We start from the raw sequence: 19,717 nt of genomic DNA on the forward strand, positions 1-19,717 counted from the left end.
ATACGTTAAATGATACATCTTTCGATTACTTAAATTCACTCGGATCTCTGGTCGAAAAGGCCTACGGTACCATTACAGTATTTCGTAAAGCTCAAGTAGGCACTACATTACATAGAACATAACGTTTTTTCTCATTGCGCCTTTCATTCTTTTTAAGAACACAATTTTTTGAGACTCGACTATACATCGTCCGAAGCTTGTGAGTGGGTGGATACAGGGTATAGCTCATTCTTGCTCTCCGTTACTTGTAGTGGAGGGTGGAATAGATCGTCCCTTCCACCCACAGGGGCCTCCCATTTCATTGTTCAGAGTTAGCCTCCTTCCCAATTTTCCCCTTATACTAGTCCCCTCTTTTTCAGGATGACGCCAGTGAACTAGGACCGTCAGGAGTTTCGGTGCAGAAGGAACAAGCTCGCCTCGCGGTGAAGCCAGCTGGCATGCGGGAGCTCCATTTCGCGGCGCTACGCTTTTCCACAATCTAGACTACACTCTCGAATCTACTACACACGTTGGTTTCCGAAACCAAGAACTTTGGATAAAAAAAAATATACTAGAGATTCAAAAGGAAACCTCTTTCTCTAGGAGAGAAAAATATCAAAAAACCCTTTCTTTATTTTCCTTAACATAGTCGCGTGGTTAGCGTTACGAGCAAAAAAGAAAACAAGGAGAAAGCGAAAGAGAATTTCTCCGCTAGGGATCGCTTGATATTAAGATCAAGATAAAAGAAAATAAAGAAAAACGGAAGTAGAAAACGCGCCAAGACATTTCCGGTTAAAGCCGAGACGTCGAGTGTATCATATATCTGCTTGCTTTCTGGACGATTTACTATAGGGTTACGCGTGCAAACTGCAATTTCTTCGCGGTTTTGATTGACCCTTAACCCTAACGAAGTCTAGATAGAGACTCGGGTCGTATTACATCTACTTCCGGAAGATGTTAGTGGTGGTGGTGGTTTGACCTCTACATACTCATCATCATTATACACCATCTTCATCGTAACACCTACCTACCTACCATGTTTCAGTTAACATCTTTTTTACTCCTGCTGCAGTTTACCGTTGAAGGTGGGTTCAATGTTATTTATTATTTTTTTGTACAAAATATTAGGAACTGATAAGAGTGCGTTTAAATTTCCCGCGTTTAATTCCATACAAACGCGCATGTGTCAAAGAATATGGATATATATATAAAGAATGAATAATTTAAATCCGGAAAATGTTTACAATTTAGATCGAGATTTAGCGGCAAAGTTATTAAATAATTCAAGAAAGAGAAAAAACAATATTTTTTTTCCTTTCTTTATTCCCAACTCTCCTCCTTTTGCTGCTAAGATTTATGCCTCCCTTTTTGATGTTTTTTTAAATAAAAAAACCTTGGGACAGGGATTTTTTAGATTCAAACAAGGAATGAATAGGAAAGAAAAAAATCCACTAAAAACAGAGAGAGAGTGAAGTTGCGAGACCAGTTGGACTTTTTAAGACTAAAAGCTCCAATCCACGCAATTCCTCTTCTTTTTGGTTTAAATTTAATGCTTTTTTTGTTTTTAAAAAAGATGGGCTAAATCTTTACCCAGTTACTTTTAGTACTTAAATAATTTAAAAAATATATTACTTATTTTTATTCACGAAAACTCGAACAATGTTCATTCGCCAGATCTACACTAATATTATAGATTATTTAAGTTCAGAAAAAAAAAGAAATTTTGTAAAGTTGAAATCGGGTATTTTTTATATCAAGAAACAATTGACTTTTTCTTATTTTAGCGCGGTTTTTTCCACAGAAAACCAAAGCAATTTCAAATTAGAATACTTCCCAAAAACCTATTCTCGCTTTCCCCCGACTTCCGAGAGTGTATACCAATTTTCTAAAATGACCAAATCGCCTCACTCTCTTATACGGAGAATTCATTTATTTATCTACATACTTCAGTGTATAGTAAGAAGTTCAGGCCGAAAGAAAAAACATTCGCATTTACTTCAGCTGTAACCACTCCTTCCCATTTTTTCATTTAACGTTAGAAGTATATTTTTCGAAGTAAGTCACTCCATTTTATCCCTTTCCAATTGTGAAATCAAACCGAGACAAAAAATACAACTACAACTTACGAACTTCTTTCTGTTAGATGAGGTCCCTTTCCGAGAGGCGATTTTCAAGTTTTCTGAATTTGAGGAATTTGACTTTCGCGTCAAAGAATTTACTGCTAAGTTGCCCGTAAAATAAATTCAGTTTTTTTCTATGCCCCCCAGTTTCAGATAATAGTGTGTATATGTCCCTCCAGTTGTTTTTTTCTTCTTTAACCCCGGCCCTGAAGCGAAGTCAAAATAATTTGGTCTCTCTCGACGGAGAATATTTCCTTTTTATTTTTTAGAGAAAAACTCTTTTGTCTTTTTTGAACGATAGATTCTGACACAAAACAGGTCAAGCAGTCAAAGCGCAAATTGCCTTTACCCTATACATTACATTGCAGTCTTAAAAATAACCCAAAAAATAACGTTTCAATGAAGAAATAAGTAACTTCTAACATTGAAAATGAATAGGCTCTATAGCTTCTCCGGTTTCTTATAACGCCTTCTTCTTCTTCTTCTTCGTCTTCTGTTAGATTGAAAACAATTTAAATTGTTTTTGAACCCTTTTTCTATTGTCCCTTTCACACAGTATTAAATCCCTATAAAAGAAAGGTCGGCAAAAAGGGGTTGGAACAGAGTGAAATCTTTTAACCCTCGCTCTAGTCTTTCATCCTTCTTTTTGACTTGTTTGCCTAGGATATGTACTACCATGGAGATAGAGGGCGAAATTTACGCCGCCCTAAGACCACCGTCGGACGATTTTTCAATTTGATGTCCTAACTTGAAAAAAAAAAAAAAAAAATGTAATTCTCAGTTATGTTTGCAAAAACGTCGTCCTAGTTTTCCTTCCTCCTTGGAAGTTTTACGGCTTAGAAAAATGTTTAAACGAAATCGTGGCACTAAGCTAAGCTAAGCTAAGCTAGATACGTCGGGGTCATGGAAAAGAAATTTATAACTTTGTCCAAAATTTAATGGTACTTATAAATTTTTGATTTTTGAAGTGAAATTATAGAATTCCCTTTCATATTTTATATATAAAATGGACAAGGGTCATCTGTCACTGCTACGGAAGGCGGGACAACCTTTTTCTATCGAACAAGAATCTCCACTCCAATCGCCTACTTTAAATTCATTTAAAAAGACTAAATATTTTAAAATATTTGAAAAATATATTATGTTAATGGTAAAAAACAAATATAATAAATTATATAAACTAAATTTGAAAATATTTCAATTAATATTTTATATTTAAGCAAGATTTAGGCTAAAATATTTCTAAATATCTTTAGGACACTAAAAATAATTTCAAAAATTACCGTATATTAAACTAGAAATTAATTTAAAATTATGCCCCTGAGGTATTTGAAGTTGTGGGCCAACCAAGCTTACGCGTGATTAACATATATACACGTTTCACGTTGGCAAATTCGAGACGAGTCTAGACTGCTTAGAAATTTTCCATAACTATGAAGGCAGTGTACCGACTTCTAAAACCTCTTGAGTAGAGAACTCGAGGCAGAATTTTAATCTACTATACCGACTATGGAAGTCAAAGCCAAGGGGAAAACTGATGAGAAATTAACTCGAATACGAGCTATTCTAAATATTTGGCCCGATGCGCGTGAACTTAATACGCAAATACCAAGGGATACCACAATTTATCTCGATTCTAAAGTAAAATTGTCAGCAATGGCATTCCAAGCTTTCATAATTAATTACGAATATGACATTCGCTCATATTATATATATAGAAATGTTTTAGATACAGTCTTGAAAACCATGATGGCCTCTACAGAAACTATTGTTAAGACTCACTAACTATTCACGCATCGTTGACTAATTGAACAAAATTAGTTATCTCTCCCCGACTATCAACTAACGACTTAACTATAATTTAACAGCATAAGTCCATGTTTACAACAATAAATAAGCAAAATGCAGTGAAGAATAGATAAGAAGATGTCTTTGTCCTTCACTTATTGTATTCAACGTTTCAACATGAACGAATAATTAAGAATAATTATTTAATTAGGCGCATTTTCATTTCCTAATCAAACACGGACCAAGAGAGATGAGTTCAGTTCACCCCCCTCTCGTATATGCACGCAGTAACTCTTTAGACTTTAGGGCCACGATGAAATACGTTGGGAGCTGCTTTTTCAGCTTAATTTTTAAGTCGCCGGCGCTAATTGGTTTTGGCAGCTTGGCGAAGATAATTTCTAAGAAGCGTCGTCTTGAAAAATGTTTCTTCCCCAATTAGCCCACTTTATTCTCTCAACTAAGAAAAATGATACCACGTGTACACACTCCTCCTACTTCTTCCACCATCGTTCATAACCTAACATCTCTTATCTTTTCCCATTTCCTTGTGGCGTTAAGGCCAAGGCTAGTTTTAGGGCCTCAAAATAGTCACGCGTTGATTGGCCTAACGTAATATAACTAGTCTCCTGACATTATAGACAAGCCAATATTCAGGGGTTTAAGAACCAAGGTTATTCCTATCTGCGCCTGTAGAAATGTTGTTTCTGCTTAACATCAAAGTTTAGATACGAAGCTAACATTCAGGGGCAACCTAGACTATTAGTATTTGATTTTCAACTTAGAGGCGATATATATAGTTTAGCGCTTACGTTATCTTTAATCTATAGAATCATTAAGAGGTACCTGTAATAAAATCATAATATTTGAATATAGATTAGGTTTTACAAGGCTCATAACCCGGATTACGTGCTCATTATCATTATGTTTCGTCCACAGGGGAGTTGGAACCGTAGGAGAGAGAGAGAGAGAGAGAGCGAAAGAGAGAGAAATGGATAGAGAATATACCCCGCGGAGTCAACCTAATCAAATATAGTGTTAATTATTTGCAAATAGTCAGGGCGTGCCGTTTAAGCAAAGATTAAAGAGACGGCAGAGTGACACGAGGCGTACCGTTCGTAGCACGCTTTCCCCGCTCCCTCGGTTCGAGTAATTTGCCAAACTATACGGTAATAACATCGGTGCGTGATCTGATTTCTCATGAGAGAACAACCCACTCACCCCCAAGCTCCGGAACTAAAATTATCGTATTAAACGCGTGTATTAAGCCTTTTCCCCTTTGCCTTCAAGCCTCTTCTATTAATATGCCACCACAATCATTCCAATAAGGAAGATATATTAAAAAGCAACAATTCCGAGTTCCAATGGAGTATTTTTATAAACGATTCCATTTATAAATGCAAAAAGAGATTCCAAGAATTCCAATTTAATTTTAATTTTAAAATTAACAAATCAAACATTAGGCCTAAATGCATTAGGGCGTAAATAAATTTAGAATGTGGATCTAATTAGCCTTAATTCAATTTGCAAATCATTAGTAATTAATTTAATAAGTACACACTGTAGCTAATGGGATTCATTGTGCACGATAGAGAAGGCTGTGTCCCTACCCTAACTGGATCGTTACTGGATTACGCACCTACTGAAAATCTCTTTTGATAAACCTAATTTAAGCCTATTATTTCAGAAATAAATTTCAAGATTATCTCTTTACATTCTCTTTAAACTAAACCAGCGCAACCAACATTTGCCTCATTTTCTCCCTAGACTCGAAAATGAGTTCTAGTTAGAAAGAAAGCTATTTGAGTTCGCTTTGGGATTAGAAATTTATTCAAATGGGCATATAAAACTAGGCGGTGCGACGAGATAAAAGTCAGCGGTGTAGAAAAAGAAGCGCTGGAAGACATTTTTTTGTACGAACTGCGCGGTGCAAAAACTTTCCGCTTGAAAGAACTGTACTTTTAGCTGGTAGTCACGTTCTATACATTCCCCCTGACGACTGACAGGTCCTAAAAAAGAAGAGAAAACTGCTGGTATACCAAGCGTAGTTCCCTAGACACTATAGGGACTTTATGCTCGTGGTTATCCAAAGACTAGACCTCAACCAACCCAGTTGACAATTGCTTCGCGTAACTTAGAAGCCTGAAGAAGAAAAAATGAGCAAAAAATTTAGCCTCGGCTTTGTTTATCAATATTTGCCTAAAATGAGTGAATAAAGCGGAATACGCAATGGCTTAGGAAGTATCCTTTCTTATTCTCGTATTGGCTTCATTAACCGTTTGCTCTAGTACAGAACCGTTAGCCTGAAAACTAAACGGAAACATTAATTTGCGGGGTGTTTCAGACGCGAATTATTTACGACGCTTAATTCCTTTCCCGAAAAATATTCACTCGAACACCTTTAGAGTGAGTACACAGATTAAAAACTACCGGAATAGGTCTAGAAAAATCTACCAGAAAAGTTAAAAGTTTGCCAATTACAGCTGGGTTACTAAAACTATAAGCTTCTCCATGGTGCTGAAGATATCAGTACATCGTTTCCGAATTTCCAGGGTTAATCTCGCTCATTTTTTCTTTCTTTACACTGTGAATGAATTTCATCTATATTTCCATGAATATTATATCATTTTAGAGTCCAATACATTAAAACTAAATTGAACAGCTTCTATCTTTCTTCGAGACAAACTAGCACTCTAAAAGTTCAATATTCAAGGGTTAATGGAATAAATGAAAGACAAAACTAAGTGAAAGTTAAAGCGAGCGTGATAATAGGCTAGACTATGTAAATTTTAACAGGTTTTAATATCTCGCCTCGTATATATTACTTCAACTCTATCTTTCTCTCTTCACCCGTTATTAATTGTAGGTGGTTAGGCTTAAGTGTCGGGATTCTGGAAACCCAAAGTTATCTCGCAAAACTCTTAAACGCGTATAAACCCGAAGGTGAAATAGGTTTGGCTTAGCGCCGGGGATATCCAGCCGGGAAATTGACGGCGGTGAGAAGAAAGAGCGGGAAAAGGTCCCAACGAGGGTTTTATGGAGCTTACGGACGACTAATCGGCCTCTAGAGAGGTCAAACTCGGACTCGTAACATAAACTACTTGTTACACAACGACCAGAATGGGTTCCGCTTCGTTCGTCGTATGTCTTCGAGTTAAGAGTTTTTCGGAATGGAGTCAATAGACACTAGGCCTAAATTACTTCCTAACCTTCGTTCATTTAGCCTTTCCAGCGCCTTAAGCCTTTGTTACATTTATATCACGTGACATAACACGGTGGGAAGATCTAAGATGACGCCACCATTATGCTCTCGGATGTTTACCGGCCTGGATCAAGTCGTGTTCGGACAGTGCAATGTAAATAATTGCGTTTAGAACCACGATCAGATTGAGGGCGATCCTTGTAAGGAAACTTAATCGCTCTTATTTAAATTAATATCTTGAAGACATTCGCGGTTCCGATGTTCGATATTTTATACCCTCTTTTAAATAAAAAAAGAGAAAATAAATTAGTCTGGTCCTTTAATTGAAATGACAAGTAAAATACGAACGGGACTTAAACTCTTACCACCATATATGATATGGTCTTACGATTGCCTTTTAGACTTTGGCGACGGGCCGAAAAAGGCCCCGCTATAAGTGGTAGCCTCATTAGGAAAGTAAATTGCCATTCTCTCTCCCATGCAGGTTCTTTGGCTTGCCATGCCTTCTATTCACTCTTTCGCCCCATCCTAACGACCGACTAAATTTCCTTTCGTCATTCGGGGTAATTACTAACCCCCGTTTCTCCCACACCACCACGCTGCCCACACTCTGTACACCACCCTCCCCCCCTTCATTCTGGCCCTACCCATTAGGCCCCTTTTTCATAGGCTAGCTTTTACAAAGCGCACGCTGAAATTGGCCAGCAAGAGAAAAGTAAAGAGAATGAAAAGAAAGTAAGAAAAAATGCACCTAGAGAAAAAGAAAAGAGATGCTAGAGCAACCCCACTCGAGTTAAGCTAGTATGAAATAAATTTTATCGGTAAAGTGTCGTGTTATCCACTTTTTTCTCTCCACTTCTCTTAAATTTCTTTCGTTCTTTTCTCTATCTTCCAACCCATACGTTCAATTTCGTCAGTTAATACGTTTAAAGCTAGAAGATGGTGAACTTCATACCCTCCGTCGAAAAGATCCCCACTACCTATTCAATATTCACTCATTTATGTTGAATAAAAAATTATTACCCAACTCTATACAGTATCGCAAAGTTAAAATGCACCAAATTTACAATTAAAAAGCTACTTTCAAGTATAATTTTTTGCCTTTTCTAACAGTATATATGATTTCAAAATGAGGAAATGAACGATTCACGAAGGAAGCCGGAGAGAAAAAACTATAGCGTATCCTTTCTGAATGGATTGTTAAATTCATAAAAAGAAAAAAGAAATAAAATTCCGAGTTAAAAAAAAAGAAGGAATGGGAGAGAGAGTGAGAATAATTTCATTTCATTTCATTTGAAACAGCTTATTTGGGATTGAAGTTTGTGGGGTGAGAATTGAGGGATAAGAGCTTCCCGCTTCTAGGAACTGAGGGAAAGAAAATAAAGATGGGGGAAATTAAACCTCGCTGGATGCATGCATGCTCTGTTTCTTTTAATTGATATGGCTCTAGTTGAAACTAAGCGCCGTGTCAAGCTAAAATTATATTTAAAGATGCAATGCATTTACTCCTTTGGAGGTTCAAAAGCTCGAGAGAGAGAAAAAAAAATTTAAAAATAAAGAGTTCTTCATTCCCTTTTAATTAATTTAAGACGGTAAAAATTTAAAACTCGATTAGGAAAATGGTAGGGGTTGATACCCCTTTGAAATATTTGTTGCTTTTTTTCTAAGTTCTTGCTCTTTTTCCTTTTTCCCATTTCCAATGGAGCTGACAGAGGCTTAGGTCGTAGGAACGCTGGTTGGTGCTTTTTAGTTTTACCGGATTAATGGCTCCCGATAAAAGATTATTAGTTTATTACGAGGTTCCTTCCGTGAGTTATTGGGGAAGCAAAGGGTAAAATACCAAGAGGCTCGTTGCCAGCCAGTTTCAGTCGTACTACATTATCTCCGCGCCGTTGACCCGGAAGCATTAGTCGGATCCACCGCGGCTGCAGCCCTGCTGGTCGCTCTAGCTCTTGCTCTGGCTATATCTTAAAGAGCTCCTTGGAGAGAACCAAGAGTTTTACGTAAGGGATTTGACTTAAGGGAAATTGCCAGCAAGATCGAACAGGAACGAGCTAATATTTGAATTTCGATAAATCAGACTAATTGGATTTTACTACTTGTAGATCTTTAATCACCTGAGGAAATTTAGGTTTCATGTGACTTACAACAATAAGCTAAACCTATAGCGATGGGAGAAAAACGATATCGGTCGATATCGGTTGGTAATCGGTCGATATCGGTTGGTAATCGGTCGATATCGGTTGATAATCGGTCGATATCGGTTGATAATCGGTAGATATCGGTTGATAATCGGTCGATATCGGTTGGTAATCGGTCGATATCGGTTGATAATCGGTCGATATCGGTTGATAATCGGTCGATATCGGTTGATAATCGGTAGATATCGGTTGATAATCGGTAGATATCGGTTGATAATCGGTCGATATCGGTTGGTAATCGGTCGATATCGGTTGATAATCGGTAGATATCGGTTGATAATCGGTCGATATTTTTTGATAATCGGTCGATATCGGTTGGTAATCGGTCGATATTGGTTTCATTTGAGTTAAATAATCGGCTTGCTCAAAAAATCCGTTAAAATGGATTAAAATCGGTATCGGTTACGCATTAGTCTTCGCATTTTATTCAGTAAATGGATTTCAAAATTAGCTAAAACCTTTGGTGACCTTTTCTCTAGCCATATAATATCAAAGTAATAAAATCTTTCAGCCTAAAACATTACGCATATATTATTAAGAGGCAATTTGGTACCAACAACGTAACCGTTTTAAAAAAATCCAGTTTCCCCATAAGCGTTACTTACTTTAGGTACGTGATGTAAGCTACAAGTTACTGCATTAAGGGACCCTAAAAGTATCCGAAATGATATCATTCTTATTATTATAGAAAGGTCGTAAAAAGAAAAAGGCTCTTTGCGATCGCAGAGTCGCGACTCAAATTTACGCCTAAAGTTTTACGAAAAGAAATATAATCTGGTTACCATCTTAGAAAGTATATTAATACCAGGGGTAAATAACGAAAGGAGTTAGAGACGCTAGCTTCCGTAGTGTAGAATACAGTGGGACCTTGAAACGTCATAGAATTTTTAACTAACGTAGTGCCATCTTTGGAACTGTATTGTAAATAAGACCAGAACCTTAAAAGTTTTGCCTTAAAATCTCGCGCCGCAAGGTATTCTGGGTAAAGTAAAATGGCGGGTGTCGATGTTGTGAAGTCGTCTCATAAATCAACCCAATATAATTATTATATTCAATCGCGAGTAAACAGCGATTTAAAGAAGAAAGATAAGTCAACAATTTGCAATTTGAAGCCGGGGAAGTCCTCAAAATGTGTTCAAACTTATTTTGCCGTAAGTGCGCGGTTACAGAGTCGGCCCAGTGAGCCAAGGCTTAGTGATTTTTCCGAGTTAGTGCCAGTGGGAACTGTGGGATCAGGATCATCGACTGTATCTGTGACTAAAGAAATTAAAACAACTAAAACTGTATTGAAGGATGCAAAAACGACATTTAATTCCATTTCATTATCGAATGAGAAATTTACCAACTTTAAAGTTGCATGTTTCTAATTCAAGTGCACCTTAATGAATAAACTTTACTCTAAGCCTAATTGTCACTCAGTCGTAAGCAGACGAACACTAGCAGACGAAAACTAGCAGACGAAAACTAGCAGACAGGAGAAAATCGATATCCCAGTATGACTTTCGAAACTTTGCTGCCACGCTATTGGTTGGAAAATATCATACTTATTTTGAATTATAGACGGCGTGACCGAGGCGTTTTCTCTTTTCTGTGTCTACGTTTGAAAGTCCCACTGTATTCTACACTACGGAAGCTAGCGTCTCTAACTCCTTTCGTTATTTACCCCTGTTAATACCATGGAAAATCGGGATTTTCTATGACGTTTATAAGCACTTTAAGATTGTGAATACTACGTTCCCATAAACGTTCGCTTTTATGAAGAGTATATTCAAGTCTTTCATGAATATTAAAACAATGGGTCACTGCAAATTAAACGGAATAAAGTTTAGTCTATCACTTCTTGGTTTTAACAGAGGAAATTAATTTCGGACATGCAAAAATTGTTAAATTTTCAAGAGATAATTGAATAAACTAACGCTTTTATCTTTTACGCACAAGGGATCCTAAAATTTTCACTTAGAAAGATATACCTACATAGACAGGAAGGATATGTATGTCAAGTCAAAAGCCAACCCAAGTCAAAGCCGCCAAAATATATATGAAAGGTTCCACTTTAGAACCTCGAAAATTGTTGAAACGCTAATCGATATTAGGGCCTCGTCTGACCCCTTTTCCGAGTACATTGATAGCTTAAATCCACACCCTTCCCTTCCATCGCCCCGTGACCCTCTTTATATACTTAATTGAATAAGTGTAAACGATACCAAATGGCTCCCACGTAATAGAAAGACTTTAATAACAACTTCTTTTGTTTGATGTTTAGATATAGTTTTACGATATCGTAACTTGAACCCGGTACCATTTGAGGCAGAGGTGAAGTCAAATAAAAAAGAATTAAAGGGGGGGGGACTAACTACTGACCAAGCTAGCCTTTTAGGTATATATATATATAACCCGTTTTTATTTATACTTTATCGGAAAAATTAATTCGCTCCCCGTGATAGGAGAATAAGGTTACGAATATAAAACTATCGTTAAAATCGAACGGTTCACGGAGATCCCGGCCTCGCTTTAAGCTTTTTCATATTTTAGGGTGGAGATTTAACATTAAAAAACTTTTAGAACTAAAAACTTTTCCAAGTATCTTCCATGCAAATATGGGAACCTTATTTTCCCATAGGAAATCATGCTCGGTTGAAAGTTTGGTTTTTTTCTTTTTTTTAAAGGGTTGATGAAATTGTATTTAATATATTTATTAAATCTTTATAAACGAGGCTCGGAATAGATAATTCCAATCACCATTGGGTTGGTCAGTCGAAATTCGGTAGTATAGCGACTTAGAGCAAATATCAAATTTTACAGTAGGAAAAAAAATAACTTTTTTTTTCAATGCGCCTTTAATCACGATTTTCATATTTATTTCTGGAGTATCGATCCAAAGGGGGGGAAACTCCTTTGAGAAATATGATAAATATCTTGTTTAGAAATAATGATAGTATTTTTGATGTTAAAATAATACAATTTATACGCAAAAGAGAGACTATAGAACTGGTCTATGGCGTGGAAGAAACAGCCCAAGTAAATTAGGTTCTTATTTTTTTTTTTCGTTTTTGCCTTGTTGTTTATGACGTTGGTCTTCTTTCATTTCTATTCAGGCCTTTTTTGGGTATGGTATGATCGATGAACATTCCCGCGTTTTTATGTATGGTATGCAGGAACGAGCCGGAGACAGATACGATATTTACTTTTTTCATGTATATTTATTTACTTTCGTATTTTCATAGCTACGAGGTCTACCAATTTTCAGTTTTTTATTTATATAAGAATTCTTTACTTAAACATCAAATATTGATTAAAAATACTCTAATCACCTTAATTTGTTCTATAGAAGAGAATTGGGGAATTAATTAATTCCCTAAATTAAATAATTAATCGTGGAGATTCATCCTTTCCAAGAAAAAATCCTCTTTGATCGTGAATTTCACTATCTAGGCCTAATCCTTTTAAGCCTTGCCATTGTATTTTAAATATGCATTATGTTCGAAAAAAGGGGGTAATTATAGGACAAAAGTATTTGGGAAATCAATTTTGAGTCAAAAATTAACTTCTATGGCCGATTTTAAAATAGAGATATGTAGGATATCACCTTGAAATGTCACCACAACTAAAGCTCTTACCTTTTCACTAAGCTACTTAATTTTAATGTTATTAATATTGATAATATACTATGATTATTCTTGAAATTTATTTTATAAGCTATCAACGGGCCTCTATAACGTTTTTAACCCAAAAATTCTCATTGTGAGGATGATGGGAAACAAAACAGATATAAAAGAATGAATATTTTTCCTCATATAGAAATGTAGATCAAAATAAGGAGCAGTTATACTGTATATTTGCTTTTAAAGGCTTTCTCTATTTTTAGGAAAACAAAAGTGATATTATATCCCAAACAGGAAGGAGAATTTAGATGATCCATTCTAAGCCTTGTCCTGATTTATTTCACTGTTTATATGCATAGATAGATACGTGTATATGGAAGGGTGTAGGAGCCACATTTGGTCGATCGGCTTTTAGAGGTTTCCTCTATTTACTTCACACAGAGTTCGATATTATTTCTGGGGTTGAGGGTTTTAACGCCAAAAATGCGCCTTTTTTTTCTGGAATTGCCCATAAAAATTCTACTTGAAATCATCGCGAGCAATCTTTGGCCCCTTTCTTATTTTTCTTTTCCTTTCTATTTGATCCCTTCGTTGCCGTTTTGGGCCTTCGGGCTCCCTTAGTATCGAACCACGAGATATATAAAAAAGGAATCCCTTCCTGTTAAAGGATTTGTTATTGTTAGAGAGCTTTATAACTTCAGTATACGTCGATGATTGCGGTACGGTCTTTCCCTTCCGGAGTCAAGTTTTTATAGATATTTTTTCGTCTTTAATATTGAATCGAAACCTCTTTCACCACTTAAGTTAAATTTCTTATAACTCTTAAAATTAGATCTTTCAGCCCTGCTAATTAACTCATTTATTAGTTGAGGATTACTTAAGGCAATTTAAACGCCATGAATAAATTTAAAAGTTGAAACCAAGGCACGTGTATTCACACACCAGATGTTTTCAACTACTCACTCAACTTTATACTTTCTCTTTCAAGTCTCTCTCTTTCGCTCTTAAAACACAAATTCATTTTTCGTTCGCTTCTGGCGTTAGGTTATATTATGTTACTCGAAACGATCAAAAGTGAGAGGCACTAAAACCCTATCAGATAACATTTGGCATCGTTGAACCTTAGAGAAACATGGAAGGCTTCGAGCCAATTTCTCTAGTTCACCCCCCCCCCCGTTTTGGAAGTATATAACCAACTCCATCCAAAATTTCTTTATCCACTAGGGTGTTTTGAAGCGAAAACCTTATAGAGCTAGTCTCCATATATATTTCTCTCGCTTTTACTCATTTTTTGGAGGTTATTCTTTTCTTTCTTCAGTAGAAAGAGGAGAAGCGTCGCTGCATACAGAGAATTTCAATGGAGAGATTGATCGAGAGAAGAAAGGTCATGAATAAAACATGCGACCATCCTAGACGACAGTCATAACCAAACAAATAAAAAAACTAGAAGCGTAAAAATAAGACGTATTAGATCTCTCCTCTCTCGCCTTCCCTTTCTATTTATATATATACAATCCTCCATGAAATAAAACGACTAAGCCTTGGCTATAGCTAAAGTAGTAAACGCTTTTGGAAAAAGCTTTAAAATCTGTAGGGAACGTCCGAGAGTGTGCATGGTAATCCTATTATATTCGCGAAGAAGTTTTTTCTTTCGTCTTATTTTAAGAGGTCGGGATAAAAGAAAACGACTACATAGCCGAACTATTCTCTTTCTCGGTGTTAGCGGTGGCTGCATGAGGATAATGCAATTTTGTACTCCGCCAACCGTGAATTGAATCCACACAGTTTCCTAACAGAGACGTAAGACGTTCAAGTATAAGGGGGGAAACTTTTACAATCCGTTTTGTCCTCGTAGGTCTCGCCTAAGTTTCATCATCTCCAAGCCTACTCTGCTCTGTCATATGATAAGTTTTTGTTCAAGATACGTTTGCAAACAGTTGTAAACTGTGGGCGTATTAATACGCGATTTAAAACTCCATAGAGATAAAAATATTCGAGGCAAACTGAACTAGAAGAGTAAACGTAATATTTAGCTTTGAATTAATTGAACATTCTCGGTGGGGTTACGCTTCATAGACCTTTTATATGTCTACGGAATTTAATCGGGGTGTTTCTAAAGGTTTGCCAGAAAATAACCCGGGTGTTCTTTATGAAATTTTGACTAGAAAATGTTCTATAACATTTTGTCATCCGGGCCAACATTTTCAAGTTACGTAAACGTTTGAGAAACACCCTGTACAAATAAATATGGAGTGTCCAATATGAAAGATACGCCGTCCGTATGTTGTCGCCCGAATACTAATCCTATATAGATGGGAAAATAGGCTTAACCCATGCAGGCTCCTAGCTACGATAATAAAATGGTCTAAAAAGAAGTCACACATGGCAAATAGTGGAAGATAAAAGGAATTTGGAGCAAAAGAAAAAGAAATAAGCTTCTTGGGTGCACCAGGAAAGACAGAGAAAGCCTCGGGCGTTTTGGCACCGAGTGTATAATTGGTTCGCAATTCATTTTGTTGACTCTGAAAGGGCTAAAGGGTTCTCTCGGCGCGAAGGCCCATGTAGAGGAAAAGGAAGGCTGAAAGGAGTCCTTAATAAGGCTAAAAAAGGAAGAAGAAAAAAAGTACTAAGAGGCGTAGCCGCGCTGTATGTACGTTACGGTATACGAAACGAGATGCGTAATCCAAGATTCCCTTTCGCCAAATGTTTGACTTTTGGGCCAATCCCCCCTCTCATTCCAGCCTCCTTATTTTCTCTCCTCATTTCTTCCTTTAAATAAACAAGACATTGTGGCTCAGCCTAATATATCTATTGATAAATCGTGTTTGTTTTAATAGAAACTCATAAATAGTTAGATTTCAACAATAGACAAAAGAGAAAGAAACTAAATTGATCTAGAATAATAAGAATGTTTGACAACTTAAGTTGAAATTTGGGGTTCACAATTAGGTCTGAAACAAGAATTTTCATGAATGAATAAACATCCGGAAGTTAAAATCTTCCACTTACAGACATATCCTTAAATTGATATAAAAGCCTACGCTTTTTCAAATCTATACAGGCTCATGAGCTGGTTTAAAACCAATTACTTGACGCGGAATTCTGGTGTTAAATGTATTTAAAAAAACCCATATAATTCCACTGTTCCATCTTGATCGGGTATAAGTTGAACACCCCAAAAAACCAGGATTTAGGGTCGAGCCAATTACCACCTGGTATGAACCACTCTTTAATTAAGGAGGCGAACTTTTAGGGTTCACACGCTTGATCGATTTCCTTTTACTTTAACCGCGCGCGGCAAGTTTCCAATTTCGAGAGCTGACAATCTCATCACTCGGACCATCGCCAGCGCTGATGTAGTTAGTTATCCAGGCAGGTGAGTTTGAGCGCTGGGTTATTAGAGGGACCAAATTCTACTGATTTACTATAGGTTTTCGCTTTCGTAATGAAGCTATTAACTACGCAATTTTTAAGGTGAGAGAGCTCTACTTATGTTCAAACAAAAACAAATCTCAAGGTTGCAAAAGATAAGTTTGGAAGGAAGGACTATTAACGCAGTTCAGTAATGAATTGAATAAATTTTGTGGCGACCTTCGGAACTTCGCAAAACATTAGCGCTATCTGTATATGTTGCCGCGAGGGTTCCAGTTTTTATATTTTTATAAGAAAAAAAAATATATAAATATAGGATGGACGTTAGATTAAAAATTTTTCTATTCGACTGCTTTTCCAAGATTTACGTCCGAGGATGCTGGGAAAAATTTAATCAGATTTTTGGACACGATGGGAGCTAGCTAGACGTCGAGAGGAGAAGATGGCACCCACTAAACACAAAACCCCCTTGGGCGACCGCCCCTCCCGTCTTCTTATTTTGGTCGTCGCGGCTTCACGCTCGAGAAAGTTCATTTTCGAATACTTAATTCCTTAAGAAAACCCTGTGTTAAGCCTTTGCGGTATTTGCGGTGTAGTGAAAGTTTATTATAAGATAGTACTAGGCATACCATCTTTTGAAATACGTTATCTCAGATTCCTTGGTTGAATTCTCAGTATTCGCGGTTTTATTAAGAGAATCTCTACTTAAACTTGGTAATTAAAAGTTTCGGGGAAGGATTAAGGTGATCAAATTTGCATAGTAACGCAATTTAATCCTAATTTTTGTAAAAGTAATCAACAGACCAATTATAAAATTTTAAATACCGTATTTAAAATAATTTCCAGGTATTCTGTGTTTACGAATGATTGCCATGCACGTCCCAGAAATTACGTTTCCCGGTGGACAAGTTAAGTTGGAAGTGGAATACAAGTTAGAGGGAAATCCGCTTTATTCAATAAAATGGTACAAGGATGATATGGAGTTTTATCGCTTTGTCCCTAGCGATAAACCACCGGCACAATTTTTCCCCTTGGAAGGATTAAGAGTTGATGTAAGTAAAAAGAATTCCTAATAATATTTCTAACTTGAAATAATTTTGAAGCGCAATAAAGGGAAGAGTACATTTAGGGGTTTTCATTCCCATACTTTTTCTACCAGCCCCTGTAGAAATGTTTAACCCGCAATGCACGCGTTTTCGCGGAAAAGCCGCCATACAGGCGCTAATACGAATAAATTAACGTATTGTTAATTTCTTAACCTGAAAAATTTGTCAAGCTAGCTGGTAATCGATAAAGCGTGATAACCACTACACCGGGATAATAATAAAAAAAAAATCCAAAAACCAGTTTGGATGGGAATAGGTTGTCCAACTAGCCAAAATCACCGATGCCGATGACTCTTTTAGATTTTGTCATTAAACGAAGCGCGAGATGATGGGTTAATAAATAGCGATAAGAAATTAGACGCGCTTCTCTTGGCTCCGAAGAAAAAAAGGCTTAAGTGGGAACCTGATCGATTTCTTCATTTATTATTCAAGATGGTGCGATAAAGTAAAAACACGATTGCAAATTTGTTCCAGATGGTTCGCTCTGTCAACGGAACCGTTTATATCCGAGACGTCGATTTCACAACGGCTGGACTGTACAGGGTAGAAGTCTCAGCAGACGCGCCGTCTTTTCAGACAATATCAGGATTCAAAACACTCGTTGTAGAAGAATCCAGTAAGTATTTTCTACGTTTCACCAAAACCCAAGAGAGCAAGAGCAAATACAACCTTTGTTATGTTCGAAAGAATCGTGGAATTTAAGCCCTCACGAGCTTAGGTTTAAGTACTTAAAGATTCTAGATATTCAGACTACTTGTAGTGGCAGTAAATCTATTTCTATTTTAGGATCGCCAAGGCTTAGAGAACAGTAGAATTCGATAGTTTTAAAGATATTAATCTTTCTCTTTTGAGACTTTTGGGAAATCTAAGTTAATCCTCGAATTCACACAAGGTGAAATTTATTCTACGTTTACTCTTTAAAAGATAAAAGATACGTGCCTGGAATTTTATCAAATTGCCTTTAAAAATATCATTATTCAAGCCCTCTTTTAAATATACATTACAAGGCTAAAACCCGCATGCACGTAAACTTAAAATTTGTCTCAATTTCTCTCAACTTTTGTAGTCATTTAAAATGACCTAAAAACGTTCCAGATAGGGAAACTTGAAATTGACATTTCTCTCATCTTCAATTTACAAAGTAGGAAATTGTCAAAAATCAAGTTATTTAAACTTAAAATTGAAACTACATAAACCGTAAGATTACATCTAATTTAATTTCCCCCTTAGTGCACATATCCTTGAAAATTTAGATAGACCTTGATATATTGGTTCAGAAAAACGGACTTTCATTTACAATGACCCACTACAGTTTTTCTACCCTCTATAGGCTTTACAAGATACATGATCCTATGAAAAATAACGGGACGAACCAGATATTTTTAAAATAACAGAAGAAATTCCGCCAAGGGATATAACTATATTTTGATATATGAATAGCCCTTGGCCACGCGTTAGCTATAACTGTATACAGTGTACATCTACGTAGATAACTCGCGCGCTATCTTAGAAAGTACAGAACGTCTCCGGGTCAAAAATTCAATAGTATATAGGTATAGAACCTTTAATAAATCTTACCCCTGCAAAAACTCCGTCCTATAAGTGTGTCAACGACCATGGAATACCTCGAGGGTACTATCCCACTGAAAAATATCGCCCTAGAATTTCACGGAAAATTCTTGAACTACTACATAAAGAATGGAACGAAAAAGTCAGAAAGATATATACTACTGCTACGGGAGAATTTACTCTCTTAGATAAATTGTAACCTCAATGGAATACTTCTAAGGAGAACCATCAATTGGAACACTTATTGCCACTAAGTCTATTTAAGCCTACTTCTTCCTTTTCGTATTTTTCTTTTTTTACCTTTAACGAATTTCCTTACTGTTTCTAATCGTAGAAGACAAAGATGAAGCATCGAACGCCAACTACCTCAATCGATTCGCTTTATTAGTAACTCTTCTCTTATCCGTAATTAGTGTGTGCTAATTAACAAGGACAATAACAGTCACTGATGAACTTCAAAATCAGTAAATAAGAGAGACGCGTGCAGTGAAAGTGTTTTGATTTTAAAATTTAAAGAAAGATCAGGGGTGGTTTTTATTTTAGAAAAACAATTTAGGAGCATTGGTGCCTTCCGATTAAGAATGTGAAAAATAATGGACATGATTATGGACTCGGCGTTTTATTTTTTACATCTCAGCAAAATGATAAATAAAATGTCGTCATCATATCACTTGAAAAATGTGTATGACAATAATGTAAGATTAAGTGTAATAAAATCATATTGAAAACGAAATCATTTAAGCCTTTAAATTCTTAACTAGTCAAGCATTTAAAATTTCAT

At 36.3% G+C, this 19,717-nt stretch overlaps 1 protein-coding gene and 1 long non-coding RNA gene across 3 annotated transcripts in view; one reads left to right on the plus strand and one right to left on the minus strand.

The window, feature by feature from the left end:
- LOC149661977 (uncharacterized) overlaps positions 1 to 19,717 on the minus strand; it is a 35,924-nt gene that overhangs the window by 10,383 nt on the left and 5,824 nt on the right. The gene's annotated exons all lie outside the window — the stretch shown is intronic.
- On the plus strand, positions 85 to 19,659 carry LOC149661978 (uncharacterized). Its single transcript, XM_089843891.1, has 4 exons — positions 85 to 1,064; positions 17,108 to 17,313; positions 17,842 to 17,983; positions 19,271 to 19,659. Exons 1-4 carry the CDS (start codon positions 1,016 to 1,018, stop codon positions 19,357 to 19,359), a joined length of 486 nt encoding a protein of 161 aa, XP_089700017.1. The 5' UTR covers positions 85 to 1,015; the 3' UTR covers positions 19,360 to 19,659.

The sequence above is a fragment of the Phalangium opilio genome, unplaced genomic scaffold (genome assembly GCF_054372755.1).
Source record: "Phalangium opilio isolate 3A_F unplaced genomic scaffold, DU_Popi_V2 ptg000070l_1, whole genome shotgun sequence".
Lineage (NCBI taxonomy): Eukaryota > Metazoa > Arthropoda > Arachnida > Opiliones > Phalangiidae > Phalangium > Phalangium opilio.

Bases quoted from the DNA above. Each gene is read 5' to 3' on its own strand.
- LOC149661978 (XM_089843891.1), top strand. From the start codon at position 1,016: ATGTTTCAGTTAACATCTTTTTTACTCCTGCTGCAGTTTACCGTTGAA. The intron at 1,065-17,107 runs GTGGGTTCAATG...AATAATTTCCAG, and splicing joins GCTGCAGTTTACCGTTGAAG to GTATTCTGTGTTTACGAATG. The intron at 17,984-19,270 runs GTAAGTATTTTC...TTCTAATCGTAG, and splicing joins ACTCGTTGTAGAAGAATCCA to AAGACAAAGATGAAGCATCG.